General features: G+C 45.3%; 1 protein-coding gene across 1 annotated transcript in view; it reads left to right on the top strand.

The window, feature by feature from the left end:
- The window catches only part of CUNH1orf21 (chromosome unknown C1orf21 homolog), an 84,159-nt gene extending 71,190 nt beyond the window's left edge, over positions 1-12,969 (top strand). The window contains exons 4-5 of the mRNA XM_009636898.2: positions 3,252-3,312; positions 12,931-12,969. Of these exons, the coding sequence (XP_009635193.1) occupies positions 3,252-3,312; positions 12,931-12,969 (100 nt within the window). The remainder of the gene's footprint in view (positions 1-3,251; positions 3,313-12,930) is intronic.
- Positions 12,970-13,851: the final 882 nt, after the last annotated feature.

Genomic DNA, 13,851 nt, shown 5'->3' on the forward strand with positions numbered 1-13,851 from the left:
GAGTTGGGCTTGTTCAGCCTGGAGAAGAGAAGGCTGCGGGGAGACCTGATTGCGGCCTTTCAGTACCTAAAGGGGGCCTATAGGAAAGATGGGGAAAATCTTTTTAGTAGGGCCAGCTGTGTCAGGACAAGGGGTAATGGTTTTAAACTAAACCAGGGTAGGTTTAGACTAGATATAAGGAAGAAGTTCTTTACAATGAGGGTGGTGAAACACTGGAACAGGTTGCCCAGAGAGGCAGTGGAGGCCCCATCCCTGGAACCAGGTTGGATGGGGCTCTGAGCAACCTGATCTAGTTAGCGGTGTCCCTGCTCCTGCAGGGGGGTTGGACTAGATGACCTCTAGGGGTCCCTTCCAACCCAAAACATTCTATGATTCTATGATTCTATGATTCTATGATTAAGTACATTGAGACATGGTCATAACTTGTGGAGTAACACAGCCTGAAGCATAAAATGAAAGAAGTAGTATTTCATACCATTTTTACCCTGCTAAATCATGGAATTATAGAATGGTTTGGGTTGGAAGGGACCTTTAAATATCATCTAGTTCCCCCCCTCCTGCCATGGGAAGGGTCATCTTGCACTAGACCAGGTTGCTCAAAGCCCCGTCCAACCTGGCCTTGAACACTTCCAGGCATGGGGCATCCACAGCTTCTCTGGGCAACTTTTTCCAGTGTCTCAACCACCCTCATCATAAAGAATTTCTTCCTTATGTCCAATCTAAATCTATCCTCTTTTAGTGTAAAGCTGTTACACCTTGTCCTATCACTACAGGCCTTGGTAAAAAGTCTCTCTCCATCTTTCTTATAAGCCCCCTTTATATATTGAAAGGATGCAATAAGATCTCCCTGAAGCCTTCTCTTCTCCAGGTTGAACAAGCCCAACTCTCTCAGCCTTTCTCCATACCAGAGGTGTTCTAGCCCTCTGACCATTTCCATTGGCCTCCTCTGGACCTGCTCTAACAGGTCCATGTCTTTCTAGTACTGGGGATCCCAGAACTGGATGCAGTGCTCCAGGTGGGGTCTCACCAGAGCAGAGTAGAGGGGGAGCATGACCCCGCTGGACCTGCTGGCCATGCTGCTGGTGATGCAACACAGGACACGATTGGCTTTCTGGGCTGCAAGCGCACACTGCCCACTCATGTCCAATTCTTAGTCCACCAGTACTCCCAAGTCATTCTCCACAGGGCTGCTCTCAATCCATTCTGTCACCCAGTCTGTACTGATACTGGAGATAAAGATCCCATTTTTTGGCAAAATGTGTTTCATTGGCTTTCTATGAAGCATCTAAAAATGCGTTCTCATGCCTTCTGATGCTCTTCTTACAAGGAAGATTAGATCCATGTTTCTATTTGTGGAGAGCTTTTTCTTCTGGAGGGATACCCAAGAACTCTGCTTAGATTCGCTGGTTTTCTTGACTCTTCCAGTTGTTCGTGAACTCTCTCAGTTCCTCGCCCTGCCAAGGATTTTATAATTTTATACAACTCCTCAAAATACACAGTGTCACCATTTGTGTATGTGTAAATTGTAGGGCAATTTTACTGCTCAGCCAAACTTTTCTGAAGGTTGTGGCTCGCAAGGGCTTTAGGACTTCCTATGGGACTTTTCAGGTATATGTCAACACAATACTTCCCCCCCACTCCCCCTCTTCCTTTAGTTTCCTTATAAATTATGGTTGGGGCGAGTCACTACAGCACCACCTCATTTTATTAGAAATGGGATCTATGACATTGCAAAGGCAAAAATATGTTTCTAGTGCTTACCTACCCAGAAAGACCTGTACTGTCCTAAAGCCCCTCTCCAAGACACTTGAATATGCAGATGACAGGGTCAGCTGCCCCAAAGAAGCACTTTTTTTCCCCATCTTAGTTGGAGGTGGGAACCTGAGGGACAGGCAGACAGTGGGAGACAAAAACTCCCACAGCCACTGAAAGGTGGATTGTTCCCTCTCCTGAATTACCAACTTTAGGTTTTAATGCCACTTCTGAGACCTTCTCTTCTGAACTGAGCCTTCATTTACGTCCACCATAAGGAAATCATTGTATATGTTCATCCTGATAGCAAGTGAAGTATGAATGCTGAGCTTTGTAGGAAAGTGCAGTGTGTTGTTGGGCATCTGGGAAAAGTATTAACTCATTACAGCTGAAAGGATCATGCTGAGGAAGAGGAGTCTGGGGTGGGAATTCAGCAAGCCAAACCAGCTTTTAGCGTCATAGAAAATCTCCAGGAGCTGTGTGTCCTTCTAACCATTTGGCATCACTGTTAACACTGGCACCAGTCTCCCATCCTTCCTTTTTTGCATCTTTTTTTGTCCCACATTGAGTTCCTGGTGTTTTTCTCCAGCCCCCCATGGGCCAAGGCACTGCTCCTGCTGCAATTCCAGAGGATACTCCAGCTTCACCTTCCCAGAGGGATATCATTATTTCAGGAAGGAGGATCTCACCACCCCCTAACATAAATAAAGCAGACACACCCCAACTACTGTCTGCCATGCATCCTCATCTTTGTCTCCTCATCCTTTCCTTTGCATCCGATCTCCTGTATTTTTAGCTTGCAGGTCCCCCTTGGGAAAGGGCCTGTTGTCTTGTGTCGCCACCAGTGTTTTACAGAGAACAAATAAGAGTATTTTCCAGCCCTCTTCACTAATCATATCACTAACCCTGAGCATCTTGGTGCTGCAGAATTAATTGAAGTGAATAATCTGCTGGATCTGCTCAGGGAGCAGTAAGGACCACCTGTCTGGGAGGAGGAGGACCAGCCTGGGCTTGTAGACATTCGTGGGTGTTGAGTACAGAGCCCAGCTGTAGCAGGGCAGGCACATCTTCCAGTGCAAGGCTTTAACCTCACATTGTAGGCATCTCATTTTGTGGTGGTGAGGTTAGCAGTGTTGGAAGACCTTCTGTCTTGACACAGATGGGGGCTTTCACTGGCCCAAGGAAAGGTAGCGGGCTATTAAGTTTCTGCAACTTGCCTAGAGAAGTGAATAGTCTCCTCTGGATATGTGTGGGTCCTAGTTATCACCCTAAGCGTAGCATGCATACACAGAACCTAATGCAATCATTTTTCTGTGGGTGAACCAAAAAAAGGAAAAAAAGATTAAAGAATTGTCATTGTAGATGAAAATGTTAAGTGATTTAGTTTTCACAGTGGTGAAAACTTACAGCTGAGTCCCTCAACAGCCCTGGACTAGAGCATCAGTATTTTAAAATAGAAGAAATCCTGTTAGTACTGATATTTTTTCTTTGCCTTTCAGCATGCACATCTCTGAAAGCCAACAAGAATTCTTCAGAATGCTTGATGAAAAAATTGAAAAGGTAAGACAATAAAGTAAACATACATTTTCACTCAGGGGGTGGACACACATGTTTCCCAACTCCACAGGGAGGACGACCCGACACTGTTGCAGCACTCCACGTTCTCCAGTACTTGGAGGGACTCTGGTCTGAGATCCCCCTTACTGCTAGATAGTTCAAGTGCAAAGAATACCAAAAAGGTAAAGAGATTACAGGAGGTACTGGAAGGAAACCTTTGATTTGTGGAAATATCATCAGTCTAGGAAGAATGGTAAATTAACTCAATGCAAACATTCAGGATATACATGGACTACTGGATAAAGCAGAAGAGCTAAGTGAGGTTTTATGCCCTTAGTGACTTGATTTTTCCTTTAATGTCTGTGGGAGACAACTGGAATCTTAATGCCAGTAGTATCTGGAATACCCTTCTTCTTGCTGAATGTCTTTAAACTAGCTCCTGGCTCCAGAGGTTATGAATAGTGTGGCTGTATGTATGGATAACCCTGCCTCAGGGCCTGAGTAAAATATTGATGCTGGAGATGTTTTGAAGAGAGTGACTAGTTCTTCACATATCTCATTGCCTTGATAGTAGCTTTCATGTGTTTCACAAACCTTTTAAATGAGAATCCCAGCTTCTTTGTGAGATAGTATTGAATAATTGTACCACAACATCAATATGAAACCAAGGTTTGAGGAATTAAATGGGCTATTTGGATCAAGTCTAAATCTCAGTCTTTGCTTATACCTTGAGCTGATGTTTGCTCACCAATATACTCTTTACTCTTTATGTTTTGGAGTGGTGTATCTTATTAAATGCTTGATATTAAATATTTGCTTCCCTAACTGGAATAAAGCAATCTGTACTCTCAAATTGTAGTGTTGGGTTGCAGAGTAGGAGGGAAATTTTTACTTGGATGACTCTGAATTTATGCCATTTTTGCCAACACTCCTGGTCTTGGGAGTTGGAGTGCTACAGCGGGTGAATCTCTTATTTGTCCCAAGTAATACATTTGTTACACTACTATTAAAAAAAAAATAATTAATGAAAGCAAAAAGTTAGATTAAGAGGAAGAGTAGAAGTGAGGAGTTGTTTGTAGATTCCTGAGAAGAGTATTTCTATACCAGTATTTCACAGGAGTAAGATTTTACTTAACCTATATGCATTTAAAAGGAGAATTTCTACATGGCCATAACATAGTGATGTCTCCTTTGAATAAATGCATTCACCCTGTAAACATTTAGATGCTTTTCCTGGACATAATCACCTTTCATAATGTCAAACACAGAATCCCCAGTGAAATGGATTTTTCCAAAGATCTGTCTTATCCACATACCAGACCATCTGATGGCCATATCTAATTATGAATTGAGGATAGTTTTTATTTTCAAGATTTATTTCAGGGCAGTAATACCATTTGTTCACCAGCTGCCACATTGAGATGCAGTTGACCGTGTTTCCTTGCTGTTCGGACCATGCGCTCAGATGCTTGCAGGTGTTCTCCAGGGCTCTTTTACTAATTTATCTTCTAAATCATTGATTGCCTATTTAGAGGAAATACAGAATTTTATCTGTCAAAAAGGTAAAGATGGCTCCCGTGCGTTTCAAGCTGCTGACAGTTGATGGGATTGCAGGACTTGATGCACAGCTGAACATGGGATTTGCTTTCTCTGGGGACCTCCTGTGCCTGAGGGAATAGTCTTCCTAAGAGAAGTTTTGGGATTTTTAATTAATCTTTGCCTGAATACATTGCTTTTCTAGGCATCCACCACAAGTTCCAAAAAGATTGGAAAATATGAGGGGTTTTGTTTGATCCCTAAATAGCATTTTGAGTTTCTTCTCCAGGGAAACGAAGGACAGCAGTCAAACAATTAAAAGAATTACAACACTGAGTAGCTCACCAGTTACAGCTGAAATAGTCTGCAGAAGTGGGGGGGCATTGCCTATGGTTGACGAGGTCCCAAAACATGTTGTAATGTTCACATGGTAACCGTGGCCACGAGTAGCGTTGGATTTCTCGTGGAGACACGCTGTCCATCACTGACTCCATGGGCTATGTCTAGAGAAGCTCTACAGTTAGAAGCAAAACATCCCTCAACTTGTGTTGAATTCCCAAGGGATGTTAGGTCACCTAATACAAATGAGTAACAACTCTTAATATGCATGCTATGAATTAGACAGGAAAATTAAACGGGTGTTTTGATGCAGCAAAACCATTAAATGGACAGGAAGTCAGCTAAAATAAAATTTCTGCAATCAAAGTGTGAAATGGAAAGAACACAGGCTGATGTTCTAGCAATGGAAAACATGAAGTATTTGTGAATCCTGGAGATCAAAAAAAGCCTTAATGAATGGTCTGGAGAATTCCTCTGAAAGTCTAACCCCTGTCGGTACCCAGCATGCGCCCGTGTTCCTCACTGCCCATACAAAGCTGAACAGCCTTCTGCAAATGCCACCTAAAGGTGAAAAACAGAATGTCAACCCCAACGCGTGGAGCTTCTGTCTACCAAAATTCAGTGTCAAAACACTGTGAGGCATTCAGAGGGAGACATCTGTTCCTATCTCTGCGTGAGTGTCTGTCCCCATGCAGAGAGCTAGAGCTGAACTTGCATGTATGGAACTGTGTGTGATTATGGTAAGTCAATCCGTGGGGTTTGTTGGAAGGAAGGAACACTGAAACGAAGGCTCGGCGCTGAATGCTGAGGTAGGACTGACTGAGAACATAGAAGTTGGCCTCGCACTTAGAGTTAGATGTTGGTTCTGCTGGAGTCAACCCAGTCATTTCAGAGGCAACAGAATTTGAGTTGAAGAAAACCCCAAAACCTGATGAGAAGCAGAGATACAAAGTTATGTGGGAGGCTGGGAGTAGCTGGGTAGAGTTAAGCAGTCGACAGCACAGGGAACGGTAGTTATATGTCATATGTATCTGTCACACGTCAGACCACAGAGTGCTTCTTGTGATGGAGTTCCATAGCATAGCAACATGCATCCAGACAAATAGGAACCAGGCGACTAAAAGGTTGCACCAATCTCTGCACAGCTGCAGGAGGGGTTTCAGATGTTGGAATGCTGGTGTAGTGGCAGAGAGTGAACATAGTTTCGGTGCAGCAGCAAGGCTGGATGTGCACTGCAGTGGGAGAGAAGAGGAAAAGGAAAGACCAAGTCACCTGTGAGCAGCATGAGGTCCGAGAGCTGTGACAAAAGCTGGCTCCAAAATGCTCCCCACATCTGCCAGCAGCTGCAGAAGTCCTCTCAGGGTTTCACACTTGCTGAAATTACTGTGAGTAGAGTCATGGGCTTTGCTTTTGGAGACAAAAAGGCACACGCATGCAAAGAGTTTGGGAAGAAAATAGAGCAGAGGCAGGCAGCTCACCTGGTGACAGCATTATAGTATTTTGAAAATTGGGCTTACCTAAAGTTGTATAAATGTATTCCAGCGGAGAATGAGCAACAGGTATTAGCAGCAATTAAGCTCTAGGAGAGACCCCTCTCAGAGTAAATTAGGAAGACATGGATCAGAGGTGCAAGTGATTTGCTTGAGCTGAGAAATCAAGGCAGAAATACGACTTCAGAAACTTGAGAAGGAAGCCGAGAGCGACTGACACATCCCTCCTAAAGCAAACGCAGCAGCTGCTGGATAAATCAGAGATCTTCTGTGTGATGCCCAGAAGAGAAGAAATGGGCCCCACCAGCCAAGCTGGGACGGGGAAAGTCACTGTACTCATCATGGTGTGATAAATCTGTTTTTTAAATATCGTCTCTGATTAAGAAGATAGAAATGTATGCCACTAACAGCATCCCTGTCTTCATGACACCTGTTTTTTTTCTGCTGGCTGCAGTGAGAAACTATAGCATAATTCTCCTAAAATTTCTCCAGTCTTTTTTTTTTTTCCTACCTCTCAACTTTATTTGGACCCCGATTGACAGGAGCACGTACAAACTCCACCTTACCCCCTAAGAAGAAATCCTCTTAATTGAACAGGATGGCTCAGAGTAGAGAGTTAATCCTGGGCACAGTCTTTGCAGCCTCAAGTCCAGACCTGAGGGGGCCTTGTCCCACCAAGGCTTCCATGAAAATATGAAATAAAAGCAAAATTAAAAGCTGTGACGTATAAAATGTTGAATGTGGAAAATATACCCCATTTAGAGCTTGCTAGCAAAAACATCTTGATGATGGCTATCATGGAAAATGGTCTGAAAAATTACTGCTTTCTCTGAATCCTACATACGGAGCAGCAAAATGATTATCAGAAATTAACTCCTTTAAGTATATATTATTACCATACGCTGTGGCACGGTGTGTAGGCAGCTGTCTCACTGTAAGAAAAAATACCAAGGCTGAGGTATAATTGAACAGTTGACAAGCAATTTCTAGGATTATATCTGGGTATTGTACCCCCAGAAGAGAAGCATCTCTGGCTTTATGGTTTAAAAAAAACCAACAAACCAAACCAAACCAATCCAGGTAGGCTGTACTAGAGGAAATCATCACCGGTCCCATCATCATAAGCTTTTTCCTACACGGCTACAGTGGTTTATAAAAAATAATCACAATGCAAACATGCTCATGGAAAAAAATGTGATTAAAAAATGTCATAGCACATGAGGTGTCTTACTAGGGACTCTCGTACAGAGCATCACGTTTCCACTGCTGCAGGGGATGTCTCTTTGGGTCGAGAGATGACTTAGTCTTGAACACCAGCGCCGGTGTCAGGATGGGTTTGCAGGGGTTTCTCCACCGATCCGCACACCTGGCCACCAGGAGCTAGCTTGGAGACGACAGGTTTGTTGTTGGAGGCCACGGGAGAGATGCCCGGCGGCAACTCGCTCCATCCCCTCGTTAGTAAAACTGGGCATGAAACCCGGGGGGAAGACACAATGCAGCTCCTTGTATCGTATTTAAAGAGTGCCGTTAGAAATAGGAGGGGTTGCTAACCGAAACGTATGCAGGGGCAGAATTATTAGGCTAAAACTCATTAGCAAAGTGGATTGCTCTTAATGACGCTATTGATTTTTCTCTAACAAAATAAGAAACTGACAAAAATTAGCACAGTATACAGTTTAGTGCTGCCTCCCAGCATTTTCTTCCCATCCTTTCTGCGAGTGCTGTAAACAAAACCAGATTGATGAAAAGGGTTCCCACCGCAGAGCCAGGCTAACGTTTCCCAGCGCGCCAGCCATCTCCTCTGAAAGGGGCCACTGTGTCCCGCAAGCTCTTTCAGCCGTCGCAGAAGAAAGGGCTGCTTGGTGCAGCTCATTTCCCTCTCCCAGGCCGGCCAGCCTCCTCTTCCTCCTCTCCTTGCCAGGGCTGCAGCGCAAGGATGCTGGTGCCAAGCTGCAGGGCTGTGGCGGAAGAAGCATCTCCTTAGCTGCCTCCTCTCCCTCGGCAAGTCTGCCAGCCACACAAAAGGCTATTGAACCAGGAAGGCTTCTGCATTCGGGCAGTGTGGGGTTTTGTTTATTGACCCGTCACCCGCCACAATGGGGAAAAGGGCTTTTCCTGTGATTTTTTTTTTTTCTTTTTTTCTCTAAAAGGATATCATTGGCTGTGATGCATGCCCTGGTAGGGGCATCAGGGTGGAAGCGCTTTCTAGATGCAGCAAGGGCAGAGAGCAGGGGAATGAGCCCTTCTGGTACAAGCAGCAGGAAAGGAGTGTAAAGCTTTTTTTTTCCTAAATTACCTTAAACACACACACTTGTGTTAAGGCGTTTCTTTGGACATCTACAAAAGTGGAAAGTTGGATTTTGAAACTGCAGGGGAGGAAGACGGGATTTCTCAGGAATTACCTGGCCTTGGATGCATATGTTCCCATTTTCATCTTCCTCAGTGCAGTTAATTTACACTCTCAATCATTGAAACTTATTTAATAGCCCAGCTATTAAGGGCTATTAAAGGATGTCCTGTGTATTCCTGTTATTAGGCACATGTCTGTGCCTGTGGCTCCTCTGGATGTGGGAGCCTGCTCCCCGGGCAGCTGGGGACAGGGTTTGGCCAGCAATCCTGCACCCTCATTTTCCAGCCATGGATGCTGCTCTATTTGGTGGGGTTGTCACCTTCTCTGCTTTCTTCTTTCCCTTCCTGATACACATCTGCTCCCCAAGAAAACCCCACCATCACTCCAGTCTGCACATGGATACTATGGGAGCTCATCTTCTGACTGCTGCTTCACACGGTCAGTATTTCAGTGTGGTTTCTTCAGAAGACCTCATCAGCTTTGCAAGCTGTTAGCTCACCGTTTTGGGTGAGGTTTTGCCCAGCCCCACCAGGATAATTCCCCATCTCAAGCACAGCAGGCCTCTCACTGATCGCAGGTGTGGCCGCTCAAGGTATCATCTTCTCCAGCATCTATCAAACGTCCTCTGAAACAACCAAGGGGTCAAACATTGACATTTTCAAGTATTTCACTGGACTGGGGCCACGGTGCTTAGCAGGACCAAGGCAGCCTTTGTTCTATGCTGGCAGGGAGATGGAGACCTCTCCTGCCTTTCTGTCTGAGGAGCACCAAGGAGAAACCCCTGTGTGTTGGATTTACAATGCAGCAGAGAAGGCAGCTTTATGCTTTCTCTGATCTTCCTGAGGAACACTGACCTTGTTACTACTGATAAAAATTCAATTAGGGAATAAGCTTTAGACAAAAGCTTTAGTCTTAAAAAAAAAAAAAAGAAAGAAAAAAGGAATTGTAATGGTTTTGTCTTCCTTGTAGCATGGTTTCTCCCCCTTCTGCTCTTTTTAGGAGGATAAATACCCATTGCTGTGTATTTGTTCAAGAAGACCTCACCACAAGCCCTCCTTCAAGAAGATGCTAAGGCATCTGCTGAACTTTCTGGTCATGAGCTGCTCCAGGGCTTAAATGCTGTTTCCCTTGTGCTTAAAGACTAGTGCGTGCTTAACCCCGCTGAACTGGGCCTGGATGCATCAGGCCTTGCTGGGCTGAGCCCCACACGCTTCGTTTTTGTGCTGAAATTAAATGCTGGGTGCATGTTGGTGTGGGCCTTTGCAGTGTACCCGGGGCAGTGGGTGTAGGACAGCTGGGATGGGTGCGGGAGGATGTGCAAAACAGGGTGGTTGCTGTCACAGCCAATTCCCACCCCGACAAAATAAGATAAAGCCAGCCAGAGTGGAGTGGTCCCATGCGCTGTATCGCATCCCACTGCTGGATGTGGATGTGGATGTGGCCCTTCCTTCTCCCAAGGAAAAAAAAAGCAATGTCCTCTTAACTCGGCATAAACCCCAAGTGAAAGCAAAACCCCTCATTTTGCATGCAAGCTGCCAGCCTGCCGTGCCTTCACCCCAATGTTATTCTTGGATGGAACAAATGTGTCCCTTCCCCTGCATCGCAGCGTGCTCCTGTGCACAGCTTTTCAGCAGAGAGGGGCAGTAGATGTGAAGACTTCATCCAGCTTCCAAGCGGCTTCAGGAGCCTTTTTTGGTCACCCTACTCCCTCGCCTCATCCTCCCCCTTCCCACCAGTGGGCACATCAGCGGGGGCCACCCCTGCTGAAGCGAGTGCCAGGGGCAAACCCAGCTCTGGAGCATTTCCCTGCAAAAAATACAGCAGCCGCAGGCTGCAGCGAGGCTCCTCATCTTGCCGTCGGGCGTAACTGCAATTTGGGCATTGCATTAGCTGCTCAGGTCGGGCTTGCGGGACTGTGCCAGGCGCGGTGGGTAGAGGAGCTGCGTGACATGCTGCAGAATGGCGTGGGAGGTGTTTCTGGTGTTTAAGGCAGTTCTCACCCTCCTCCCCCTTTCGGCTGTGCCGCCTCTGCCCACGAGCTCACAGGAAGGAGCAGGCTGGCTGGAAGCTTGGGATGGCAGCAGCTCCCTGCCCACCGGTGACCCAAGGGCTGCAGCCTTGAACACCATCTCCAAGTCACTGATGTGTCTCCATCCCCACCAGCAAGAAGATGGAAATAAAGTGTCTGGCAGCAGCAGTCTGCCTCTCAGTGGCCTTCAGGCAGTGGGCGAGAGGTGGTATTTCCCCACCATGGCAAGGACTTCTTCAGCATGTTGCTTTTTAAGTGGTTTCTTGGCATCCTTTTGAGGAGTGATGCACTTGTCTGCCATAGAGCAAACCCAGAAGCAGAACGGCAGGAGGAATGGGAAGGAAAATAAAATGCAAGATGGCTTCCAGTGTTCTGTGTCCATTTGAGCCTTAATAGCACTGATGGTCCCTGGTGTGGAGCAGCGTGGGGAGTGATGGGCCACAGGGCTCCCTCTTGGGCAGGAGGCCAGGTGACCAGCTAAATGAATCTCCTGGAGATGTCCTAAGCCTGCTGATGGCTTTCACAGCTCAGAAGCATGTTGGACAAAGACTTCATTGCCACAGGCTTAGTCTTTGGTTTTGTCCAAATGCATCATGGTCCTCAGCATGGAGAAAACCGCACATTCCTAAATGTGGAGCCTCTAGCAAAGCATGCTCTGCAATCCCAGCATCATCAGTGGGATCTTAATTGCAGAGACATTTTGGAGCCTTTGTTCCTGACATGGAGCCCAGCTGCACATCCCAAATAAACTGATTGCTGCATCAAGAAACATCTCTCCCTTTTCTTCCTTTTTTCTTCTCACCCTTCCTCTTTCCAGATGGGACATTGACCAGTTTTGATTTGCGGAGCAACTGGGTACCCCTTGGGTTGGTAGAGTTTCACCCATTTTACCACTGCTGAGACATTCTCCTTGGCTTACTGGGTGCTGTTGAGCTTTTACACTTTATTGCAGATTGGAGACTCTCATGATTCTTGTTTTCTTCTTCTTCTTTGCTGGCCCTTTGCTCTGCTGCTGGGATTTTCCACACAAGCACTCGGGTGATACACCCGGCACACAGGAAAGGGCCCAGGGTTTGAGATTTTCAACACTGCATTCAAGACACTTGTTTTATGCAGGATATCTTGGGTGGCTTGTGTGTTGAAAAGCTCGGCTCTGGCTGTTTCCATGTAGAGAAACAAGGACAGCGGGTCCCGTCGGGTCCTATTCTTGCTGCTTTGCAAGAAACAGCTAGTGAGGGACGGGACTTGTCTTCTCCAGACCTTCCCAAGGGTAACACCTAGAGAGATGCTGCTGCAAGTCTTGCATCTGGGATGAGATGTAAGGTGTAACACGACTAGTCCATGGTTTGTGAAGCTTAGCCTGTTTTCTCCCATTGTGCAAGTGTAATTTCAATATCAATAGTATCTTTTGCTCCTATGTTAAACTCTTGCTGAGGTTATCAGATGAGCTATTCTTGTTCACAGTAGCTGGTCTTGCGTTGCTCACAGGATTATGTGCTTCATTGCTTTTGCCTCGGAGATTGTGTTTTCACAATGAATCTATAAGGTTGCGTCCATCAGGGTGTGTCTTTACATAAAATAGTTTTGTCAAGCATTTATTGGACTCCCCCTGGAATTCAGTATAGGGGATGAAATTTATGAGATTAACAATGACAGAAGGGGAAGGGTTTCCTATCCTGCTTTCATGCAAACCTTCCAGAAAAGGTTGGAGGAGTTGTGCAAACTCCGTTCCCTATTTTTAAGGTGTCTACCCAGCTCTGAACTTAAATCTCCTAAGTTTAGAGATCCCCTGTGAATTATCAGTAAGACCGCCCTTGATTTATGTTATTCCTGTCTTCAAGTCATCATTTACAACCATCTGGCTTTTCCCCTTACAGGGTCGCGATTATTGTTCAGAAGAGGAGGATGTCACATAGTGCCAATTCTGCCACTCGCACCAGGAGTACTACTGTGTAAATAGATTACAACCCTGTCGAGACCTTTTGGAAGTCTTCTAGAGCGAACAGCACTACATAACAGAAGAAGATCATTTCCACATTATATGCTCCATTCAGTTACAGTGTTTCTTAATGAACAGATGAGGAATATTGCTAAGAACTCGTAAGGAACTGTTTTTGTTGCTGCTAGTTAAAACTTGTTGCAACTTCTCACTTTTTTCTGTGTCCAGATATGCAGCAAATCCTTAAAGTTAATCCAAAAGACATTGTTGATTTTATTGAGGCTTCTGGCCTGTTTTCTATCAGATGAGGTAGTGTTATACAAAGCTTCCATAAGTGAACATTCAAGCATCTAAGAAACACCCTTAAGCTGTCTGTCAGTCCGCGGTTGGGCCAGAGTGCTTATTAACGCTGGTGATTTCAGGCTTTGGAGATGGGATGTTTTTGCCATAGCAGGCCTTGTTTCTCTGCTGAGAAGAAGCTGAGAAACTGTTATCCATTAAAAGCATGTTATCACTGAAATACTGGAAGTGATGCAGGAGCAGGAATTTGTATTTTAAGAGGAAAAAGAGTTTCATTTAATAGGTATCTTAATCAAGGACTAAGCTTGCAGTATTGGCTTTGCTGAGCACGAATGGGAGTGTGATCACAATCATTTTGAATCTCTTTTTTTCTAAGAAAATAAACATTTTACTGTTTTTATGTATTCTTGTCTTTACCATTCCTACAACACAATGTTTTAAGAGTCTGGGGACAAGGAGGGCAAAACCAGCCCTCCACTTTGATGAGTCTGTGGTTCTAATCTCTTAAAGCAGCTCTGTGCCAGCTGGGGTTATCTGTTGTGTGTCCTGCAGAGTTTAT

The sequence above is a fragment of the Egretta garzetta genome, unplaced genomic scaffold, assembly GCF_000687185.1.
Source record: "Egretta garzetta isolate BGI_Z169 unplaced genomic scaffold, ASM68718v1 scaffold304, whole genome shotgun sequence".
Lineage (NCBI taxonomy): Eukaryota > Metazoa > Chordata > Aves > Pelecaniformes > Ardeidae > Egretta > Egretta garzetta.